The sequence below is a fragment of the Ammospiza nelsoni genome, chromosome 1 (assembly GCF_027579445.1).
Source record: "Ammospiza nelsoni isolate bAmmNel1 chromosome 1, bAmmNel1.pri, whole genome shotgun sequence".
NCBI lineage: Eukaryota > Metazoa > Chordata > Aves > Passeriformes > Passerellidae > Ammospiza > Ammospiza nelsoni.
This window is the reverse complement of record NC_080633.1, coordinates 22,442,866-22,467,145: the sequence shown is the minus strand read 5'-3', so window position 1 is coordinate 22,467,145 and position 24,280 is coordinate 22,442,866. Positions and strand designations below refer to the sequence as shown.

Here is a 24,280-nt window from a genome sequence, read left to right as displayed (position 1 = left end):
TCCCTCAAAGACTCATTTCTCAACACTTATCCATTACAGACTCTGGCACCTCAGGATAGCTGCACTTACCAAGAATATCCAGAGAATTTCAGAGATCAGCTACTTTCAACCACTCCATGCCAAATTCTTTTCTTCCCAGTGTGGCAATCTTCCTGTCCTTACCTACAGGTGGAATGGCACAGAAGAGCCAAGACACAAAAAAGCAGCTTTCCTTCCGGGCAAATATTTGTTGTTGTGCTTCTACAACATTGCTGGCTTACACAATTCTGGTTAGTCTTACAAGAGTGGGGAAAGGCAGCCAACCCTTAGCTCTGGCCAATAGCCAAGGGGCAAGTCAGTGCCAGCATGATAAAAGCAACCACAGCTTCACCTCAGCTGTAAATACAAGGGCTGGGACTTTCCCTGAGACTTTGACGGGAAGTTCTTTCATCCCACACAGACAGAAAAGGCTTGCAACATCCCCTCACATATTCCTGCTCTGTACACTAACCCTGGCTCCCTCTGGATAAATACCAGCTGGGCTGCCAGGGTTTCTGTGTCTGCTCCAGGCAGCAGGACCTCTCTGCAGCTCCTGAGGTTTCCCTTGGTCCAGGAAAGCACTGGCTTGCTCAGGGGGACTGCAGCACGTTGAGTGCACAGGTGAGTTTTACACGGATGACACAGGTTCCTCTCAGTCCTGCCGGTGAGAATGGGGAGCAAAATGGCTAAACTGTCAACCTGAGAAGTTTAGGTGGGCTTGAAGTTAAATTTTTAAGTCTCTTGATGAAAGTTTAGCCCTGCCTTTCCCTCTGCTAGACAATAAGACCAGAAAGCCAGGCTATGTCTCCTGGGTTTTTATTGACATCATACAATCTTTTTGTAGCTAAGAGCTGATGTAAGGAAGCACTGAGAAATAAGAAAGTAATTTTATGTGTAAAGTCAGGACAAACCAAAACTTCAGATTTGTCAGTTAATATTCAGAGAGCTTACATAGCAGATAACAGGCTTATTTAATCTTCCAGAGGTGTTTGTTATAGCTATTGTTATACAGTGAAGAAGGCTTCTGCAAATAAGGATTGGTCAGTGAGGTTTAAATAATGAAGCTAGAAAGTGGATTTTCTTTCCTATGCCAGAGCCAAAATATTGGTTTGAATTTTAGCAGCAAGGGAAGGGTGTTTTTTTAGCCTGAATTATAAGTTATCACTAATAAAACTTGGAACTAATGATTATTTTTACTTATGGATTCATATGTGAATTTCAAGTTCCCTCATTCTATTCAAGCAGCATACCAATTTTAATGCTGTTTAATATTTTATAAGCAAGGGGCTTCAATGCTGCAGAGAGAAATGGATTTTTCTTAAATATTGTCTTATACCAGCTCCACATTATTAATTCAGAGAACATTTGCAGCTGTCAGAACTGTTCTTCAGCTTTGATATAGGAAAATTTCATATCCTCTCTAAATCTGTAACGCAAACTGTCACTCAGACTGTAGGCCAATTTTTTCACGTCTTTAAGACTCCATAAAATGATGCAATTAGAGGAAGATGAAAATTCTTTTTTAGATATGGCCTTTCTGAAGCTCCTAGATTTGTTAACAGCAATGATTTAGACTAGCATGAAGTAGCACTGTAACTACACACCAAGATATTGCAATAATCATTGAGAAATCAAGCATCGCTGTTTTCTTCCCCCCTATTGGACATTTCTCACAAAAATATATTAGGCACTTTTCATATTTGTACATTTTTAGACAGATGGTATGTTTTTTAATTACTTCTCCTAGTTACAGGCAGAAATGATAATCAGATGAAGTTCTACTTTGTGTTGAGAAATTATGAACAAAGTGTGTAGCCCACACTAGTAGCTGGTTCCAGAGCAGGAGCTCCCTTGGGAATGAATCTGCAGCTCTCCACCATGTATGATTCCATGTCTCACATTGCAGAGCAGCTGAGGACAGGCAATCTTGGCTGCTCATGGGGGAAACAAACCAATCTCACAGCTAATTGCAGCTAAGCTCACAGGACCAGACCAGGGCTACTCCAAAGTAAAAACCCCATCAGCGTGGGTGCTGGGTGCTCCCTATAAACCCAGTCTCTCAAAAATAGAGGCAGCAGCTGAGACTTTCAGGCAGGGTAATTAAAATCTACATATTTTAAGGTCTCCTTCACTGCTCCCTAGTCTATATCTTATTTAAACCACTTTATTTGGTAACTTCAAGGTTTAAACCAACATTTCTTCGTTTCTCATCTTGGTTGCTGAACTAGCAGAGTGAAACTGCAAGATTTTCAATATCTTATTTTCTGTGGGACATTTTAGAGGCACTGGCATTTTGACTTTATTTCTAACTAATTCAAATTTTCATGTATATTGACTTTGGTGTTCAAAAGCCAGGTTTTGGGAAGAAAATGTAGAGACAGGTATTTAAATGTAACATTTGAATGCTTATTGCATCTCAGTTGTGGGGAACTTTTGTCCCTGTATGCTCTAAAACAAAATCCTGGGGATTTTTTTCCTCTTTTGACATCACTGTTTAGAACCACATACTGTCTTCTTTTCTAAAATTTCTCCAACACGTACTCCCCTTTGTGAGAGCACTGTCCATAAAGCACTCATTTAATTCACTTACTAGATGTTTGTAGGCAGGGCTGTGAGAAGCAGGGGCACTCCCAAATGCCCTGGTGAGCCCTTCCTGGGCTCCCAGCAGCTCTGTCCCCCAGCTGAGGAGGTCTGAGCAGGGTTCTGGGACTGTGCTGGGGGGCAGCTCAGGGGAGCACTGGTTACACTGGTGCCTCTTGGACACAAGGAATAGCTGCCAGCAAAGGCATTCATTGGAGGGGTCACAGAGCTTCCTCCCAGCTGCATAGCGACTACTGAGTGCAGCCCTGGATGCGCCACTGCCAAGGTGACTTTCAGCTTTGTTTTTACTTTACTAAACTGTTGAGTGCTGTCTCTGCTGGTGGGGTTACCAGAGAAATGCCCCAACTTTGCTGGGGACAGGCTCAGGCTGCCTGGCTTGGGGCTGCTCTTCCAATGCTTGGCTGAGCTGCTTTGTTTGTTGCAGAGCCTGGATCAGCAGCACAGATCAGCCTGGCTCGGCAGCAAGGCTGGGTCTAACCTTCCACTGGGACACGCTGTTCCCATGACTGTCTTTGAAAAACATGAGGTTAAAATTAAATCAGGAGTTGAGGACAGGTTCTTAGCTAAGGATAATTTCCCTACATGAAATTATCCCTTGGCTACATGACATTATCTTGGCTTTTCCAGAGTGGAACAGCCTTGCCAGGTCAAGTAAAAATGTACAGAAAAACCACCTCCATAAACAGCACTATATCCCTACAAAATTAGAATATTAATAAATTTGATTTGAGTTCTGAAACATGAACTGCTCCAGAGTTCATACAACTTGGCACTTCAAAGGTGCTCAATTATAATAATCTGCTACAAACTGCTTGATCAATGGTGAAAAGGCTGAGCCATTCAGACATCCAATTCAGACAAGTTACAGCACCTGAGGACTTGGATCAAAGTGTTTTACTGCTGCCTACCACCTTTAGTGATGCCAACTATGTGAGCAAGTTTCTGGAGGCCTCTAGATAAACAAGCCTTAAGAGCTAAGAAATTAAGTGGAGAAGTTGATTACCAAAGAGCAAAACACTTTCTGGCATCATTAAAGCGGAAGATAGTTTGACAAATGATTTCTGTGGGGTGGTCCCATGCTATGATGACTGTGAGAGCAGGAAATATGTAAAAAGACATGAGTACTCACAAAAAGTGGATAATTATGCAATAATCATAATAGCATAAAATGGTAATTCAATAAAGACAGTGAGTTTATTCAGAAAATTCAGTTCCTTATTTTGTATGGCATTTCCTTGCTGGATATCAAGAGAGGGTCACCCTGCAGGAGGGAATTACTTTGTCCAATTAGGCAATTACAGAAGCAGCATGACACTTTGTTTCCGACCTCCTGGCACCCTCTTCTTTGCTCTTCAGCTAAGTTTAGTAAAAAGCTTTTCATTTGTCTCTGTTCCAAATATCCATCTTTTCCTTCACTCCTTTTTTTGCTTATTGCATGGTCTTGACACACAGAACCAAGAGTGGCTTCTGCCTCAACCCCACATATTTCACAGGGGTAGGAAATGGTAGGTCTCGGACCCTGACTGAGACCCAGGAGCCAGCAGAAGACAGAAATCAGGGTGAGTTCTCTCTGAAGGCAATGGCCCCTGTGTAAGAGGGCACAGGCAGCAGGGACTGGTAGGAGATGTTTTGTTAGGGTTCCTGTCCCCCATGCAGTGGCGCAGGATAACTCTGGCTGCCCTGTAAGCTGCTGTGCACACCCACCCCTGCTTGCCAGGCAGGAATCACCAGCAGCAGCTCCCCCATCCGCAAAACCTGGGCTGAACTCAAAGGATGCTTTGGTTCAAAAAAAAACAAAAAAAAAACAAAAAAACCCATAAACCTTATATCTTTTCTCAGTACAGGATGCCGCCCTGAACAGCTCTGTCAATTTTTTACTAATCCTGTTGCTGTTTTTTTTTTTTTTTTTCTATTTTAAGAGCATGTTTCTAAATTCAGGCTCCTCAGCAATTAATTTTCAAAGCCTGTAACTTAAGGTTATTGCTTAAAGAGTTTTGAAATCAGCAGCTCAGTAAGAAGGGGAGCTTCTTCCATCTTGACAAGTATTTAAAAGATTGTCTGATAAGAATTTTTCTGGGTTGAAAAATGCAACAGCATATTATATCTATCTCACTCTCTTTTTTCTTTTGTTTTTAGGGTATTTTGGGTTGGTGTGTTTTGGGAGGTTTTTTTTGAGGAATAATTTCTTCTGAAAATATCAGTGTTCATTTTGTCCTGGAGGCAGGCAGGTCTCTGCAGATGCCACTCAGATTCAGTGAAATGAGAGAGGAAAATGTTCAAGTCCACATAAAATAAAGAAAGGAAACAAAAAGGAGCAAGTAAATACAATTAGTACACTTCACATCAAGTGAGTAAGGGAACTGATGAAGTTTTCCACAGTCTTGGATTGTCCAATCATATGTCTTTAAACCTGGATTAATGAACTTTCTGTAAAATCTGCTTGGCCCCATTCCCGAAATGTTGCAAATCCACATTTATTTGTTTTGGCAAGAAAATTTCATATCCGTGCTCTGTTTTCCTTAAATACTTCATCATCTTCTCACTTCTCAGATTTCTAAGAGTGTAAGATAGCCAAGAACATTGCTGCTGCACCACTGCAGCCACTTTGCCCTTTCTTTTGTGAAAGGTGCAACAAAACCACTGAGCTTCATTCTCCCACTTGTGCAACCTGGTCCAAAAGCAAGAGAACTGCAAATCAAGAATTCATTATTGTAAATGGGAAGAGAGTCAGGTTTTCATGCTCTCCTAGAGCCCATAATAAATATGGGGCATGAACACATTTTTAGTGTTCAGAAGGCCTGGTTTTGGTAGGTTACTGGTTTAATTTCAGCTAATTCCAGTCTCACTGCAAGGCACTGATGGCTGTCAGTAAAATCCTCCCAGATAAAATCCCCTCCTCATTCTCCATTATTGTCAAGAGACCATAACGATGTTGGGTAAAAACTGCTCCACTCTCTTCTTTATCTTTTGGTGGTACAGACATGCATTTGGGTGTGTGTACTTCACAAATTTTTGGGGTGTCCATTACTTTAGCTTGACTTCTGTAGGAATGAGAAATCCTCTCAGTCATGCAGAGGTACAGGAGAACACACATTTATGTGTGTTCCTCAATCATTTTTTACTGATGATTTCAAACAAATATACCAGGGGGGCAGAGTGCTCACTTCTCATGTTGCATGAAAGAGGGCAGCTGAAGACCCCACAGAAGAGTCCTGAAAAATGAAAGACTATAATGTGGCTATATACATTTGAAATACTTAAAATCCATTAGAAGAAATGTTGCAGGAGTCATCTCCTGTGATTAGAAACAGTTTCAATCAGTGCCTGTAATCAGCCAAGAAACACAAACCCCTAGGAAGCCAGGCTTTATTATTTCTAGTGTTATTTCTCTGTGAGACGCAGCTACTTGTTACTGTCTCTAAATAGCAGATAAAAGATGCTCAAGAAAATCACAGGCCTCGGCAGGAATCCAAGAGGTGCCTCTCCATGCCTGGTGGATCTTCAAGCATGGCTTTCCAGGCCTCAGAACATTCCTGGGCCAGTTGGGATAAACCCAGCACCCCTGCACTGTAGGCAGGGATCTCTTTCTCCTCACATTTGCTCACCTTCACATGTTTTAAGAAATATTTTCATTCTTCTTGCAGTTGAATAGGCTGAATTAAAGCTTAATACCTACAAACCTCAAAATAAAACAACAGCCCTGAAGAGACTGAGGAAATGACTCAAGTTATGGCTGTGTATTATGGGAGCAGCTGGAGGTGGTGAGATTTCCAGCCCTCTCAGTATTTTGCTATGATTTAGACAACATTAAGCACATCTATTTAGGACTATATTTCATCTGCTTGGAGAGCCTCCAGGCAGTTTTAGTGTACTCCTGATAAAAAGTGAAGATGTGGGAAATGCAGTGTCCTCCATAGGAGGATTTATTGTCTCAAAAATTATTTTTTATCAGCTTTGTCAAAACTTAAGAGTTCAGAATTTTCTGCTGAGAAGAACAGCAGATATTCATTTGCTTGAAAGAAAATTCATGCATAATTTGTTGTAAAAGGTTTGCTGGAGCTATTCTGCTGTTTTCTTCATGTGTTTAAGTACTGGATTAATCATGGGCCAGTAGTTTAGCCACATGCTTTTTAGTTTTAGGTGTATCAAGAAACAAAAAATGCAATTTGTATTTTAGGGCAGATTTGGTTCCACAAATGTCATCTTGTAAGAAACATTTTTTGTTATAGAATATCTTCCTTCTTTCTCTGTGGAAACAGTAAAATTAAATTTTAAGTAAATGGAATTGCCTCAGAGTAGTGTACCTGTCTTTCTGAGGACAATTTCTAAATCTCATTTCACCAGTTTTCCACATTACAACAGAATGACTGTATATTAAGCATGTGTGAAATACTTCATAAAGTATTCCAAAGATGCAGTACTACTTATACAAGAAATAAACTCATCCTTTTCCTCTTTTTGTACTATATTTAATGAGCTACTATATATAATTTTACTGTATTAGGGTGTTTTTTTCTAATATGCACCTTTTTATCATGAATTAAAAGACAAAGCAGGAGTCATATTTAGAAAAAAAAACCCTGCAGCTAGGGATAACTTCTGCTTTCCAGTACTTGCAATGAACATTTAGGGCAATAATGAGAATTACCTCTATTTGAGAAAGAAAGTTTAACTTTGGAGAACTTGACAGTATGGGAAACTAAGAATTATCAGAGAAAAAAGTATAAATCCAAATAAACATATGTACCCATTTACTTATTTGTTTCAAGTTCACCATGCTCACCCACGGGTACGTAGAATTTAAAGGAAACAATGAGAAATAAAGGCCTGATATTTAAAAAACAAAAAAAATAATTCTGGCCATGTCCACTGCCTCTGGCACCTTTGGTCATAGGCAGTGCTCTTTATTGCCCCCAGCATAAGTACCTGCCATTGGGATGGTGTCAAAGCACTGTGGCTGCCAGGAGTGCTCAACCACGATTGAGAAGGATGTATGTTTAGGGAGGGAGGCATTAGGGGTACACAGAGGCACTGGGGGAGCAAACCTGACTGAACCTGCTTCGTCTGTTAAAAGAGACATGAGGAGGGTCTGCAGGACATGAGACGAGGGCTTATTTTCACCATTTCAACATCAAATGCCAACTCGAGATTAGCTCACAGTAGCCCAGCAAAATTGAAATGAATAATCACATCAGGTCCAGCAGAGTTCAGGGCTTACTCTCTGCAGTGGTGGTGGGAACCTCTTCTCAAAATGTTTTGGAAGAGAATGCTCTGAACCTCTGTTATTTAAATGAGCTGTCTTGTGCTCAGCCCTGCCTGAGTGGTTCAAACCATGTAAGCAAGTTCCTGAATCCATAAAAGGAACTGCATGCTTCCAGGTGTTTCCTGACTAGAGGGATACAGAACTTTGAAAAAACCTCTGGCAGAGGCTTGAGGACTTGTCTATGTGGATGCTGTGTGAGAGGGCTCAGCTGATCTTTGCTGTAATGAAAACAAGAGATACAGATGCCAAAAAACAAAACAAAGCAAACAAAAAAGCCAACAAAAGCCAAACCAGAAACAGCTAAATCCTCCCTGTTAAAAGAGCAGTGAGGTTATGGTGTGATGTAAGAAGCCATGTTGGTAGCTTAAAATGAGGGCACAGTCTGAACCCAAACCACTTGTCCAGATGCCCCAGGTTCACTCCTGTACAAGCAGAGTTAGTGAACCTGAGCAAAGAATTAACTTCTCCACGGAGCAAGGTACTATTGGAGTTCATCTGTGCAATGGACTCAATTTAATAAGCTCCCAATTGTCCATCCAAGTGTCTCTCCATCATTATAGAAAAATAATCCTTTTTAAATATAAAAAACAAAGTTTTCCTGGAGAGGTGAACCTAGGAAACAGATTTCATATCCAAATTCTACTACTAAGAATCACTGGAATATGCACTCAATACTGTTGTCATGATTTCTGTATAGCCATATGTGAATTTACACATATGAATGTACACTCAGCATGCTATATAATGAGCAACATGTATTAAGTCAGAACTTTTATTTGCCTCCAGAATTCTGTACTAGAGCAATGGCAATCTGCTCCTGAAAGGCCATTCCCATCCCTAACACTCTCTATTATTTGCACAGAGTAACAGAATCCTTGCTGTTATTTACGTAGAAATAGCAGCAAAATTAATTAGTTTACATAAAAAGAAGGCCTTTGACCCATCATTTTTACAGTTAAAATCCCATAATATTTGCTGTGTGTATAATCCTTATGTCCACCTTTGGGATTAAGATTCTTAGAGTGTTGTAAATCCTGGCTCTAGTTCCTACAGTAGACAACACCATGACCTACTTATAAACCTTCCTTTTACATGGCAACAGGTCAAATTTCTTTGGCCTTTTCTCTTCTCATGGTCCTTATATCCTGCTTTGTCTTCTAAAAGTTTGCCCTGAATCAAGAGATAAAAGAATATAATCCCAGTAAAAGATTGTGGACAAAGAGGGGAAAATACAGAGGTTCTGTCACAGCTTGGAGCCACGACAGGCAACCAAGAAACATCAGGTGTTAAAAAATGGATTTTTTCCCTGAGCAGAATAGAAAGCAGAGCACACTAGATCCTGAAGGTGGGAAGGTGGTGTTACATGGGAAGTACAATTTGAGAAGAAAATTAGGTCAGGAAATTGGCAGCTGCTTAAAGAAACTCTGTTAAAAGCAGAGACATAAAGATTGCAATGCAGAGCAAGGACTGCCATAGGAGAGCCATGCGGCTGAAGCTGCCAGTTCTTCAAAACTTCATATTCAAATAACACACATAAACCAAAATCTATGGACAAGCACAGAATTGTGCCAATATGTTGATAAGATTTGAAAAGCCACAGCACAAAAAGAAATATAATTAGTAAGGTACAAATAGAATAACAAAAAGTTTCTTGTAAAAACATAAACTGTTAAAGAAAAATCAAGGAGAGAATTGATCCACCATTCAACTGAGGGAAACTAATGACTAGTGACTCCAAGAAAGCCAACTCTGTAATGGCTATTTTGCTTTGTTCAATGCACGGGTCAACCATGACAGAAGGCTTTACATCAGTAGTGAAGAGCTGGAAATACTTGCTAAATGACAGAAAAATGAGATTAGGCCATGCTTATGTGAGTTAAATGATCTGAGATCAGTGAGGCTGATGGAATTCATCTCATACCATTTAGGGGATAATTGAAGCATTTCCACAGTTGTAAATACTGTCTTTAAGAATTGTCTGGAGGAGGTAAAGTTTTGAAAGACTGGAAAGGTAACAACAGATATTTTTAAATGTAAGATGAAAGAGGAGGTGCAGAATTATGGTCCTTTTAAATAATCCATTTAAATACAATTCTCAAGCAAATAGAGGAAGCAAATAGAATATAAGAAAGAAACAGATGATAGGCACATGGATTAATCAAGAATAAGACATTCCAAACCAACCCCATTATTTCTTATAAAAAGATAACAGGCCTTGTGAATCACAGAAGTGATACAACTTGACACGAGCAAATTTTTTAGTATGGTAAATGTTAGAAAAAATGTCAAAAGCAAACTAAAAAAATGCAGTTTGGATTAAACTAATACAAGGTAGGGTTCTGTGGAACTAGCAAAAGAAACATTTTTCAGTCTTTCTATTAACAATTGTCAAAATAGAAGACTGCATTTACTGCAGATATACAGAGGGTTTCTCCTGACAAAACTCCTATTCTTTCATTAAATGGCATCAATGAGAGAGTAGACATTCTACTTATTAAAGCTGACAATCTGACAAAGTTGAAAAGGGCTGCAAGCAAATTAGAGGACAGCCTGGAAATCAGAATAATCTTGACAAATTGAAGCTACAGTTTGAAAAAATATGATACTATTCAATGGGAACGAGTGCACGATACAGCTCTGAAAACAGTACAGAAATCAAGGATGAAGTAAGTGGCATGGGAGAGGTACAATTAAAGGACTGGGTGTAGGAGGATGCATTTGCATTGGTATTTCAGTTCTGCTCAGATGTAGAAGGAGATCATCGCTTTCAAGCTTTGCTTTACACTACAGGGTGGACCTGAATGCATTCAGCTGCTAGTGGGCATGCAGGCTGCAGGGCCAAAGTCACTCCAAGGTGGAAATCTGACATGTGGATGGTGTGCAAACAATGAGCTCAGCACCAGGTGTTGCACTCCCCATCTTGGTCCCTGTTGCCACACACCCCTTGCTAAAGCACTCATCACCTTCATGCATCACAAGCTGACTGACTATTGAATCAGCTGTGCTGTGAATGAGACAAATGTGACAGCAGGATTGCACATGGACTGTGAGGCAACTAAAGAAATCCTTTTCTGTCTGGTAAGATCTCTGTGAGAGTACTGCAGTCAGCACCACACTTTTAATTAACAGCTGGAGCAGTTTAGCCTAGAAACATCAGAAGAAAGCCATGAGAAAGATCACCACTCTCAGAAACACAAGTTACAGGAAAGATGTGGGACTGTTTTATTTCTAGAAGAAAAGGGTGAAATAGTAACAGCTTTCATGTCCAACAAAGGCTGCTGCAAAGAGAAGGGGGATAAACTGACACCTTTGACAGCTGTGTCTACTATGGGGGAGGCAATACAGATTGCTCATACAAAAATTTGCCTAATAAAATGGCTGAGAAAGCAGTAAGCAAGGAGCTTCAGCACCCACAACACAGGAAGGTCTCACACAAACAGGTGAGACAAGTATCTGTCAGACTTGGTTTAAACACAGTTCATCCTGCTGTTGAAAGGACCTCTTAAGATCACAACCAGAGCAATTTTTTTTTGTTCCTTTTTAAAATGCAAAAAGTAAAATTACTAAGTCCTGCTCCTTTCATCTTGTCTTTCTAACTTTTGAATCATTCCACCGATCTTCCATCTGCATTTCATGTTACATCTTTCTGATATTTCCATTATCCATCTCATCTCCACTTTTCCACTTTTGGCATTGTACTTCATCTGTGGTATTCCTTCTGCTGGGATATCCCTCCTTTTTCCCATGTGCAAAGCAATCTGCCTGTCTTAATTCAATTTCCTACATTTTCAAGAATTTGCACATAACTGCTTAACTAAACATTGTACCTTCCCCTTCCCCTTTGTTCACTTCCCCTTAGTGTTTATACAGTGGGGGAAAATGACAGTGTTGCAAGTGACTTCTTTTATTTTCAGCATCTCCTTTCATCTTTACTGACCAAGAAAACTCAGAGACTACCACCATTTTCCTTAAAACAGGATAACTCAGTGTAGAAGAATACAACAACATTGCAGAGGAGAAAGGACACAGCTATCATTGCAGAAGTTTACATAGATTATCTTTCAAATAACAAAAGGCATTACTAGTGCTCTAATGTTATGAGGATGGATATAAGGAAAAATATTATGTATGCATACAAATCTCTATGGTTTTTTCTCAGATAATTTACAGCTACATGTGTAAAAGAACAGATAATGATCACTGCATGTTTCTTTGCTGGTGTTTCTGCTTTGCTCTGGTGCTTTGAAAGCACCCAGCACAACCCATGGGCATGGAGCAGAGCTCCACTGCCACCAGCTGCTGAGTGACAGCCGTGTCAGCCTTTGGGCTGAGCTCCCAGGTACCAAAAAACCTTGTGTCCCTTGTGATATATTTCTGCTTCCCATCTGTCACACTGATACACCACAATAAAACACCTCATTCTATAGAAAATTACTAACTTCTTAGATTCCAGCTGCTGCTGCCATGAATCTGGGAGTCCAGTTTCCTTCTTTTGACTTTAAAACCACACAGTTGCCATGAGATGCTGCATTTTCTTCAAACACAGGTAGCAGTGCCAAGGTGTGCCTATACACTCCCCATATGCTCTATCCTACTGCCTGAATTAACCTCCAGACAGTCACTGCCAACCCACTGAACCCTTCTTTTGGTTGTTAGAGCCAGCTGACACAAAGACATGTCAAAAGCATGAAAAAGAAGGGTTATATGGAAAAAAATAACTTAATTACTATATTTTTAGAAGAAGGCATGCAGAAGACCTGGAATTTAAAAGTAAACTTGTTTTGTCTTACATGTGATTTTCAGAAATAACAGATGCACTATCAGTTTTACAATTAATCCATTTGTTAAAAATTTCATTGGTGAATAGTTTATTTCTAATATATAATTTGTGCTTTCATAACAGCTATGGGCATCCTTATTATCTCTTACAAAGAAAAAGTGAATTCTGCTCAATTTATTCAAGCAAATTGTCTCTCTTGTTAAAAATGGTATTAAGCTATATTAGACCACAAGCACTAAAGCAAACCTTAGCTCTTTTCAGCTTTCTATGCCTTTTACACTCTCTTTACATCTTAGATAGCACTTCAGGAAACCATATTTTGGGGGGAAAAACCCATTTCTTCCATTATTTTTTTCTTTTCATCTCACTCTTTTTTTCTTCTCTGGCAAAACAAGTTCAGTGTTCACTAGTAAATTAGGTGTTCGGTATAAATGACCAATGGAAGTACTTTATAGACTTCTTTCTTGCTGGTGGATCCATTTCTATGTTAAATATAAGTCCAAACAAAACATAACTCTACTGATCTACCAAATATAATATCTGATGTCATCCATCTAAGTTTTGTTTTTTTCCATCCCTAGTTCAGAGGGGAGAATGAATTGCACAGTTCACTCAGCAAAAACTTGAGGATTTCTTGAGGACAAATACAGATGCTTTCAACTGGATGATTGAATGTTACAAATAAGTTTTTATTTTAGATAGGAGACTACTTAGTTAAAAACTAAAATTAAGGAAGGAGAGTTGAGTCTTATTAGGGACTGAGTTGGACCATTATTAATATTACATAAGCAATCCTTCTGTTATTTTTTGAAATACAGACAATCCCCAGAAAGGAATTTCATAGCTTTAGTCACATTAGAGCCTCGTGGGACATTAATAAAGCCTTCAGAGAATGATTTTCAAATATGTCAAAGGACCTTGCAACTTTTTGCATGTGTCAGAGCACACAAACATGCAAGGCACATTCAGATGGGTCCCTTTGAGGATCTATTTTCATGCTCAGTGTACTACTTGTCAAAGTATGTGGAGTCCAGCTGCAGAGAGCCAGGGTTAGCCCCCTGCTGCACTGCAGAGCCTCCCGTGGGGCCTGTCTGAAGCACACACATCCTCCAGCACACAGGGGCTCAGCCCTCCTCTGCCTGAATCCTCTCCTTCCCCAATGACCAGAAGCATCTGCCTGGGCACCTCTGTAAGCCAGGGCTCCCACAGCTCAGTGCAGGAGTGCAGCTGGGCAGGCAGAGGCCAGCCAAGGGCTACATAGCTACATACAGAAGTGGTCCAAGAAAAAATCTTCACATTCGATTCTCAGAATAAGAATTTATGTGTTTCTCTTGCAAGCAAAGCTTGTGCCCTAAAGCATAGGCCACAGCTGTTTGCATCCTTGACTCACAGCTCTTATCCCTAAGTCATGGCAGGTAGAGAGAAGCTGAGGCCTGATTATGTTCATTCACCAAACAAATGCAAGTTTTGGGTCAAATAGTTTAAAATCCTGTCAGATTTTTAGAAAGAAAAAACTGTTCAGGCTAGAGGAAAATACAAAAGAAAGTGAAGAACATCATCTTGGTGTTTTAAAAGGCAGTGTGTATAAATTGCAGCATTCTGAATGGTGCTTCACAGAAGAATGTAAGCAAAGGGTCATAAACAACAGGAGCAAAGAAGTTGTTTTGGTTCTAACTAAACATTTCATGCATTTTTTTTCTTTACAATTTCACCTGCAAAGTGTAAAACCTGTTAGTTCCACAGCTCTAATTAGGACAGTTAGCTATGAGGCAGTTTAAGAATTGAACTGGGGCTCTGCAAATTAAATTGCTGCTCTGAGAACCAAACTGATGCACAGTCCAAGAGACGGGTCAGACAGGTCTGTGTGATGGACAGACCCTGAGACCAGGGTCTCCTGTTGGATGTCTTGGGTGTTCTGCTCTGAGTCCACCTTTGTTAAGGGAGAGCAGTGCGTGGATCTACTGCAGGACCTATGGAACAGACCTTTTTGATTCTGTATTTGTATCATGGGTCTCACTCTGCAAGTACAGAGCGAACACACTGCCATTGCATGGATAATACATTAAAGACTTTGAAGTTGCCAGGTACAGTGATAAAGGTAGAGAGATAAAACCTCAAAGAGAATTTTACTATGAGTAATATATAAATATAAAAAATCTATTTTCAACATGAAATATTCAAGTCCACTGTCCAAATGCTTCATGGAACATTCTTCAGGAAATTGAAGAACAATAATAAAACAAACTGGCACTGACTATTTGCATTAAGGAAATACTGAGAACAACAGATAGGTTTATAGCTACTTTTTATAATTACCCTTCATAAAGTATTTTGAAAAAGACCTTCCAGGTTATAATCTGATTAGAAACAGACTCCTCCTCAATGCTTTTCTATAGCATAAATAAGCAGCAATTACTCTGAAAAGTATGGTACCCTTGCTCTCTGTACTCCTTTGTCTTTTCCTCCAAATTTCTCTTTGAGAGTGGAAAAATGAAAAGGTTCAGCTGGATGTTAAAATCCATACAATGGATGGAAAAGAGAGTGCTGTAAGACATGGAGGACTGAATATTCAGAATGGCTTTTTTAAAACGGTACATCTTCTGAGACTGTGTATTCACAGAGAGTGTGCAGGATTCATATTAAAGGACAAGAAGAGGCTAAGGTGTCTGTTTTGTACACCCAGAGTGAATACAAACCTTTTATTTCCAAGAGATTGATGTTTTGCTTAGTTTGTTCCTTGTTTTTTTTAACAGATGAATAAAAATTCTTCCAACACGATGGCTTTGGCTCCTAACACTTCTAACAAAAGAGAGACAGTGTGCATATTTGGAACTGGAGATTTTGGACGAGCCCTGGGGCATAAGATGATTCAGTCTGGCTACCCAGTGGTGTACGGAAGCCGAAGCACCCAGATATCCAACCTGATTCCCAAGGATGCAGAGGTGTTGGGCCACGCAGAGGCGGCACAGAAAGCTGCCATCATCATTATAGCAATCCAGAGGCAGCACTACAACTTTCTTACACCACTAGCAGAGGTTCTCCGTGGAAAAGTCTTGGTGGACATAAGCAACAACTTGAAATTAAACCAGTATCCGGAGTCGAACGCGGAGCACCTGGCGCAGCTGCTGCCCGGCAGTAAGGTTGTGAAAGCCTTCAACACTGTGTCAGCCTGGGCCCTGCAGTCAGGCACGCTGGATGCAAGCCGGCAGGTAAGGCTGAGTAATGGGAATTTCCTCTGTCACAGAGTTACACATCACATGGCTTCTTCTCAGCTGCACAAAACACACCCAAGACAGTGGAATTAGGCAGAGCTGAGATGGTGTTTTCACTATAATCTCTCATTTCAAACTAAATGTGAGCTAAATTTACTTTGGATTTTTCATATGGTATGATATTGAATATAAATACCTGGCCTCTGAATTCAGAAAGGTGTTTAGAGACGCCAGAAAAGTAAAAGAAGAAAGATAGCAGAACTACAAAGGAGATTTGATACAACAAATCAGGTGTTGCATCAAGTGGTCATCAGAGTTCTAAAGTTAAACAGAAATGAGATTGGAGGAATTTTCAAAGAAAGAATAAAATGAAGAAAGCAAAACAAGGGAGGCAAGGGATGTGATAGGACAATGAGTATTGGCAAAAGAAGTTTGCTGAAAGGTAAATAAATTACTAAAGCTTTTTAAATCATCACCACCTAAGTTTAACACAACATCATTGTGTGCAAATTGTTTTAACCACCTCCTCAACCACAGGCCAGCAGGCACAGAACTGGCCATAGGAAGCAGACAAGTCATTTATTATGGCCCTGTTTTCTTCAAAGAACAGCGCTCTTGTACAGCACATGAAATCATCCAGCTACTCAAAGCATTGCAAATTTGGCTCTCTGCTGCCAGATAAATGGTTTTAGCTAGAGACCCAGGGGCTTCCAAGCCAAGGTTCTATAAACCCTCATCGTCTCAAAAAAAGCAGAAATTGCCCCCTTTCTCCCAGTTCCAAAAGGACTATATTGTCTTATACACTCACAGAAAAGATGTTTTCTTCACTATTTTACTACATCTGGAAAGAACTAATATTTACTTTTGTGACAGGCAAATTGTGTTTTAAAGATCTCTGTCCTCACTTCCCTGGAGTATTTATGGACCACTATAGCATCAACTGAAAATTTTGCTCTTACTTCCTGCTATTGAAAATTTTGCTTCAATTTAGTCCTATGAAATCTTGTGCTTACAAACTACTTGCAGATCTTCAGAAAAGTATGTCAAGTTTTCTACTCAAAGACATATACTATGCCTGTTATACATTGTTCTTTGCAGATATAAAATTTTGCCACTTGAAGCAATCTTCTTCCCTAAAGTAAAGAATCATATTCATTTACTTTTTTGACAAAAGTACCTATAGGGTACATTTTTGCCTATGTTAATTTGGGTCAGCAGTAAGCCAAGTAAACAAAGAAGCAGCCAAAGAAGCTTGTGCTTACTGTCCATACATAGGCAGGATGGCAGTCAAGAAAGTCACAAAAATCTGTAAAAAAAATAAACTTCTGTTTGTTTTTGTCTGCAGGTGTTTGTCTGTGGAGATGATGTGGAAGCTAAACAAATGGTCATGAATATTGTTCGTGCACTGGGTCTCACTCCATTAGATAAGGGATCCCTCTTGGCTGCTCAGGAAATAGAAAATTACCCTCTGCAACTCTTTCCAATGTGGAAGTTTCCCATCTTTTTGTCCCTTGGCCTAACTGCATTCTTCTTCTTATACTGTGTGGTTCTTGATATAATTTACACTTATATTTATGAAAAAAATGACTTTTCATTTTTTATTGCAATTACCATTCCAAATCGGGTCTGCCCTGTAATGGCACTCATCCTTCTCGCCTTGGTGTATCTGCCTGGTATATTTGCGGCAATTATTCAGTTATACAGAGGAACCAAGTACCGCCGTTTCCCAGACTGGCTGGACAAATGGATGCTGTGTAGGAAACAGCTTGGACTGATAGCCTTGGCATTTGCTTCCCTGCATGCTGTGTTCACCCTTGTTACTCCATTGCGCGCCTTCGCAAGCTGGAGAACCGGCAAAAGAATCATCTCCCAGGTAAGTTTTGTTTCCTGCTCTAAGCCTTCCCTTCTTCTGGCTCTGTTAAAATACTACCATCTACCTGGAGTTTCAGAAATCCATGTGGACAGTTCAATGTTCTTTAAAATAGAGTCATATTCCTAGCTCTTGTTTCTTTCAGACATTGATATATTTATATTTTGTTGATATTATGTTGAGCTGAGGGGATTTCTGGCCTCAGTTTTCCTCCTAGATAGTTGACATATTAATAAAATAATCAGGGAAAATGTAAACATTATTTCTTCATATATCTTCAGAAATATAACATGACTTTCTGTTATTACTTAACAAAGGATCACATATCTCTCTTCAACAAGTCTACAGAACAGTAAAATGTGCACCTCAAATACAGTTACATGGAACCTATATGTAATATAATTCTTCTGCTTTTTGAACAGGCATTCAAAGTAAATCTCTGATGATCAGAGGGTTAATGTATAACATTTATCTCCTACTTAACTGTAAGGAAATTTTTTCTCCTAATTGGTTCTAAAACTGCTGTCACTAAAATACACCTGGTCTTCTTTTCTTCAGGCACTGAACAATAAAACAGAACCACTCGACCACACTAATGCCTGGCTTAGTGACTCTTATTTGGCTTTGGGAATTTTAGGATTTTTTTTCTTTGTTCTTCTGGGAATAACTTCCTTGCCTTCAGTCAGCAACAATGTCAACTGGCGAGAATTTCGATTTGTTCAGGTAAGAAGACCATCTCTAAAAAACCTTTTTAAAAACACCTCCTTTCCTTATCAACAGTGGCCATGGGCAGGTTTACTAGAGATTTATGGCTTTCCTCCATTATTATCTCCAAATGTGCATTATCCACCATCCCACAGTGAAAAAAACATCTACATGGCCATACTGCTGTAAAAACTCACAACTGCTCTGATGGCTGCTTATGGTACAACAGGGATTACTGCATTAACAAGAGAAAGCTGGGAAGATGTGAGCTCCTAAATGAAAAACAGAAAGCTGACTTTTATGTCAAATTCCACAATTGTACCAAGTCACAAAATAATTTAGCCATTTTATTGGGTTAATTTTTTTGGTTCACAAGATAATTCACTTAAAATGGAACCAAAAATTACTTTATAACTCAAATCTTCTCAATGCCAAGCATCTAAAGAGAATCTGCAATTTCTGCAGACTGCAAAAACTGCTGTGACTGTAAACAGGCTGCCCTTGGAAACACTATAATCTCAGCTCTCCATTTGGAGGAAGTTTGGTGCAAGCTGCCGTGCCTCTGCAGGAGCTGGGCTGGAGGGGAGGGGAGGCAAGAGAAGGGGAAATTACTATCAATGAATGTTTTATCAAGGAAAAAAACTTGCACAGTATGATACTTCTGGATGGATTAGCACTACAGCATAAAAAAAATCTTTAATCTCCCCACTGAATGTCAGCGTTTTCTCTGCTTTTTCACAAATTTGACAGCCACTAGGCAGTATGTGTGAGCTAGGAAAAATTATAAGGGCTACTGACAGAGAAAAAACCAAACTATTTAATCTATATCCATTTAAATTTATTTTTTTTAAATAATAAGAGCCTTTATGTTATATAAAACAGTTTCATTTCACCAGTACCCAAGTTGGCATATGCCACAAATCTTACTGTGTCCTTGAATTTGCATTTGTTCTGCAATGCATTTGCATTGGTTTAATTTACTGTTTTAACCTCCATTTCTTTCCTTCTTTTTTTCCTTCCTTCTCCTTTAGTCCAAACTGGGATATCTGGCACTGATTTTGTGCACAGCACACACGCTGGTTTATGGTGGAAAATGGTTCCTGAGCCCATCAGCATACAAGTGGTATCTTCCAAACATCTATATCCTCTCCCTCATTGTTCCATGTGCTGTACTGGTTGTCAAATTTGTGCTGATATTTCCTTGTATAGATAAACGTCTCACACAAATTCGGCAGGGCTGGGAGAGAAATCCCAAATACTCAAAACAGTCAAATTACATTATCAACAAGTCTGCTGTATAATTAGACTACACTGTATTATTAAAAAAAATATTATGAGGGCATATCCAGATGAAGTCTTAAGCCTCTACTCTATCTGTGAAGGGAGAGAAAAAGTGAAAACTTGGCCAGGCTTTATAAAACAAAGCCACCCCAATGACAAGCTTTAAATACAAATGAAGCCACTGAGTTTCTGCACCCCAGGCATGCTTTCGCACAGGTGCAGACCCTCTCTCACTTTATTTCCCCTTGCCTATTTACCCACCATCCTAAGAAGGTATGTGAGAAGTAGGTGTTGCTCCATGTCCCTCTTCTGTTGTCCTGAACTCCTCCAGAGCTGAGCAGAACCACAGAGTGGTTTGGTGTTAGACAGTCTTTGCTCCCCTTTCTTATCCTGCCCATCAGGACTCAGCTCTACGTGCACCTACACATTTCCACAGAGATCCATATGCACACCTGCATGAGTTTCCACTCATTTCCCTGTTTCTAACCCCAGAAGCCACCAGCACCAACAGAACAGGGGCGTGATAGATGCTAGCTAAGGAACAGAGCTTTGCCTCCTAGCATTGTTCTCCATTAATATCTGATCCAAGATGAGAGCTATGTTGATGCCTTGGAGATGGTTGAGTAAGATTTGTTTGGTTTGTGTACAGGAACCCTGATGTTCAAAGTGTGTGGGTCAAGGACTGCTGAATCTTTGCTTGTACTGCTCTACCAGAAATTCAGGGGCAAGGGAAAGGAGTAGAGATCAAAATGGCAGAGATGTTAGAAGTGCTTACAAGCCTCAGCTTTTCAAGTATAGGCAAAAAAAATGATTTGTGATTTTTTTGTGTAAGCAGTGCATTGCAAGAAAAGAAACTGAAGGAAAATCCTTTTATTTGAGGGGTTATATGTCATAGTCATATCTCATGAAGATAATACTGTTGATTTTTTAAAAAAAGAATTGCTGGATGTGATATTACAGAAATTCTATGAAAATACACATGTTTTAAAGACAATAAAGATTTTTTTTACACCATTGAGCTCTGTTATTATTTTGGGAACCTGTTCTGCTAAGATGCAACTGCTGATATGCTCAGTTGCACAAAGGTGTTGGGAAGCCTTGGAACAAATAATAAAATGGGATCCTGCCCTCAGCCAGCTGCCTGGACGTGTCTTCCCCCATCTTTGTTTGCTTTTTGGATGCTCACATAAGCAGATCTTTGCTTAGTCATCCAAGTAGGCTGAGGATGTTGGGGAAAAACAGGTTCCAGCTGGGATGGTGACTTCCTGTTAAATTGCAAACAGAAGATCCAACAGTCTCCTTTGGACTGGAGAATACAGAAAAGAAAAAAAAAAGTGCTGGTTTTATAGGAAGAAAATTGCTTACTATTTTTTTTACCTCTCTGCTGTTCTCTTTGTCCATACAAAGAACACTCACATACACGAAAGTATAAACATGCTACCTAGTATAGCTAGCTGTGCTTTCAAACAAGCATCATCAAGCAGCTTTAAAAAATAAAATTAAAAAAAAAAGAACCCAAAACTAAAGAAACAACTATCTGAACAACAGTTCTGAACACATTTCTCAAAAATGGAGTCTTTTTTAATTCTGGGCCATACACCCTCTCTTTGTGTCATCCCTGTCCCAGAATCTGTTCTTTATGCCCAAAAGAATGGTAAAGTAATCTGGGCTATCAGCAATTGATGGAGCCAGATTTCTTAGAAAGAATTCTGGCACCAAGTACTCTTAGTAACCAGCACTGGTGCATATGTTACACTTGTCCTAAACTGATACCCATATGTTGATGGAAGTCTTTACAGAAGTTTTTCTTAACCTGTGCCATGATGGAGTAGTACTACACTTCAAGCTTCCTTCAATGATTTTCCACAGAATCATTTCTTGCAGAAGGGATCAGATATAGGCTCAACAGGCCTAAGTGACAACACTGTTGTGAGGATGTCTGTAACATCTTCTTACAGCTCCCTGGAGGAGAGATGGAAGAAGTAGAAAGAGAGGAGGAAAACAAGACAGAACAACAAAGAGAGAGATTGTGTTTTCATGAGTACAAAGGGACAGACAAGAGCAGAAAATAAGTAGCAGCATTCTGAGTGAATATCCTCTAGATTTGCCATTTTGGTGGTAGATTCTAGTCTCAGTGACAGGTACTCTAGATATATGTTATTACCAGTAGCAACAGTTCCAAAGCACTGACACATACTGGGTTTTGATATTACTTTATAAAGGATTTATTCTTGGGGTTTCTGCCTCTCTCCCAGTACAGATTTAAAACCTGCCCTTCCTCTCTCACAGCTGATCCTGTGGGTTGGAGTTTAAACTCCAGCAGCCATGGCAAGTCCCATTTAAAAGCTGTGCTTCATGAAATACAAACAGTGCAAGTGCTCTGCATCTTTTCCTCTGAGCGAACAGGCTCCTTTGTGTTTTCTGAGGGCCTTGTGTTAAAAGAGGCCAAACCAAGTCTCCTTTACCCTCACCAGGAACTAACACAAAGTTACCATGGCCAGACTGAATGCTGCTTTGTACACTCACTCACAGCTAATCCATAGTCTCAAACACGCACAGGGCTGTCCTTTCTGCAGGCAAGACAAAGGAACTTCTTTGGGGATGGATTTCACGTTGTTTTGTCAAAGGAAAACAGAGCAAGATGTACTGGAAATGCAAAGCAGCTGGGTACGATCTGCAATTTGCTGTTTACTCCAAGGATCAAGTGCCAATATTGGCTGTGTACAAACCAAGGAGGCAATAAATGCTGTTTGCTTGCAAGGGGGGTGTAGAGAAGCTCTCAGGAGCAGATCCAGAGCCTTTGCATCTGAACCAGGCAGCAGGTGCTTTGTTGACTCCAGCAGGTAACAGGTCAGATCTCCATCACTCACATCTGAGCGAGGGATTTCATGTCCTCTTCATATCCTCTTGTTCTTGGGCGGCTGAGGAGGATTTCATTTACAAATTTACAAATTTACTTCCTGAACATGTTAGAGAAAACAAATTGAGTAATCATACTGGTAGTGAAAGTATCCAGTGGTAGTATTTTGAAAACAATAGCCAGTGCCTGGAAACTTGTTGGTAGCTTGTAATGCATTACTCATGGCTGATTCTATTTTTTTTTTTCCTTTTATGTACTGACAAAGTCTGGTGAAAAAGATCAGAAGGATCATGAATGGAATATTGGAAAGGGTGTTTTCCATATGGTTCCAGGAAAGCAAGAAAAGCTTTTATGTGTATATGTACATAATGCTATTCAAAGAACTCCTGCAGTAATAAAGCATTCATTCTTAGATCTACTCCTAAATCAGAGTCAACACTTAGAAAATACAAATTTCAGCATTTAAAATAAATATTCACATGGATATTGTCACAGTAACAACTAGGTTTGGGATTCATTATATATGAAAGTTTTATTCTGATGCACTAGAGCATAGTGGGATAGACAGCTTTGTGTGGGTAGACTTCCACAACCTTCATGATAAGTTAAATTTAACTCTTTGCCTTTTTTTTATACCTGGGGAATATCTATTTTAACTAAAAAATATACTTATTAGTGAAAGGAAAGTATTTTAATTAATTAGATTTCCTTGAAACTTAACAATGGGATTTCAGACACACTCTGGCCCCAGGGGATGCAGCTGATACCACAGATACTGCTGGATCCTGAACCATGGAGATCTGGGAAATTCCCTTCAGTTGAACCACACTGTGCACTGAAGTCCTGAGATCTTCAACTTATTTTTGCTCTGCAGCACAGCCTTCTGTTAGGCTTCTTTGTCTAAAAGTCACCTTTCACTCCAAGACATGATACTTTGTGACCCACTCTAAAAGAGCCCCTTTATTCCTGTATGTCAGGCTTCTGCAGCTTCACTCCTACCGGACACAAGATTTTGCAAGAGCATCTTTTGTTTCAAATGCTGTTGAGCATGTTGGATTCACTGACCCAAATCAAGAGCTAGTGAATATTGTGAACACTCACAGTGGCTATGTAGCCCATGTTTGCCTGTTCGTCCTTATTATGATTAGCATATTTAATAAGCATTCAGTGTACCAATAATAGCCTTAATATGGTCTCTCTCCTACACAATTTGGAAGCTTTTGTCTCCTACAGAGACTATTTTTCCATCTGCATTATACAGATTTTTGTTGTGGATCTCCGTTTGTATAACTAATTCCTGAGTAACATGAATTATTTTCTCCCTTGAGGAAGCTGACATTCCTCAAGATATAATTTTTATCTATCCCTGTGGAAGACTACACATCTCTTATTCTTGCACATTGCCTTAACATTCTTGACTCTGGGTACCCAGAACTGACATAAATACTAGCTCTGACAAGACTAGACCCCTACATTCTCCTTTCTTATAAGCTACCGCTGTGCTACAAGAAAAATACACTACAGAATCTTTACAGCACATGCACAGACCTCAGAGAACTGCATGAAACTTAGCTAACGTAGCTAGCTTATCTCCAAATGCTGCAAGCCAGAAGTGATAAATTTTGCTCATGTCTTCATAAACATCCTCTATTCCTGTCTCTTTTTTGCTTCCACATCCAGATTTGCTTAT

At 39.7% G+C, this 24,280-nt stretch overlaps 1 protein-coding gene across 1 annotated transcript; it reads left to right on the top strand.

Annotated features, from left to right (window-relative positions):
- Nucleotides 1-557: 557 nt before the first annotated feature.
- Nucleotides 558-20,671, top strand: STEAP4 (STEAP4 metalloreductase). The gene is made up of 5 exons (XM_059480913.1): nucleotides 558-639; nucleotides 15,416-15,871; nucleotides 17,220-17,747; nucleotides 18,303-18,467; nucleotides 19,481-20,671. Exons 2-5 carry the CDS (start codon nucleotides 15,416-15,418, stop codon nucleotides 19,748-19,750), a joined length of 1,419 nt encoding a protein of 472 aa, XP_059336896.1. The 5' UTR covers nucleotides 558-639; the 3' UTR covers nucleotides 19,751-20,671.
- Nucleotides 20,672-24,280: the final 3,609 nt, after the last annotated feature.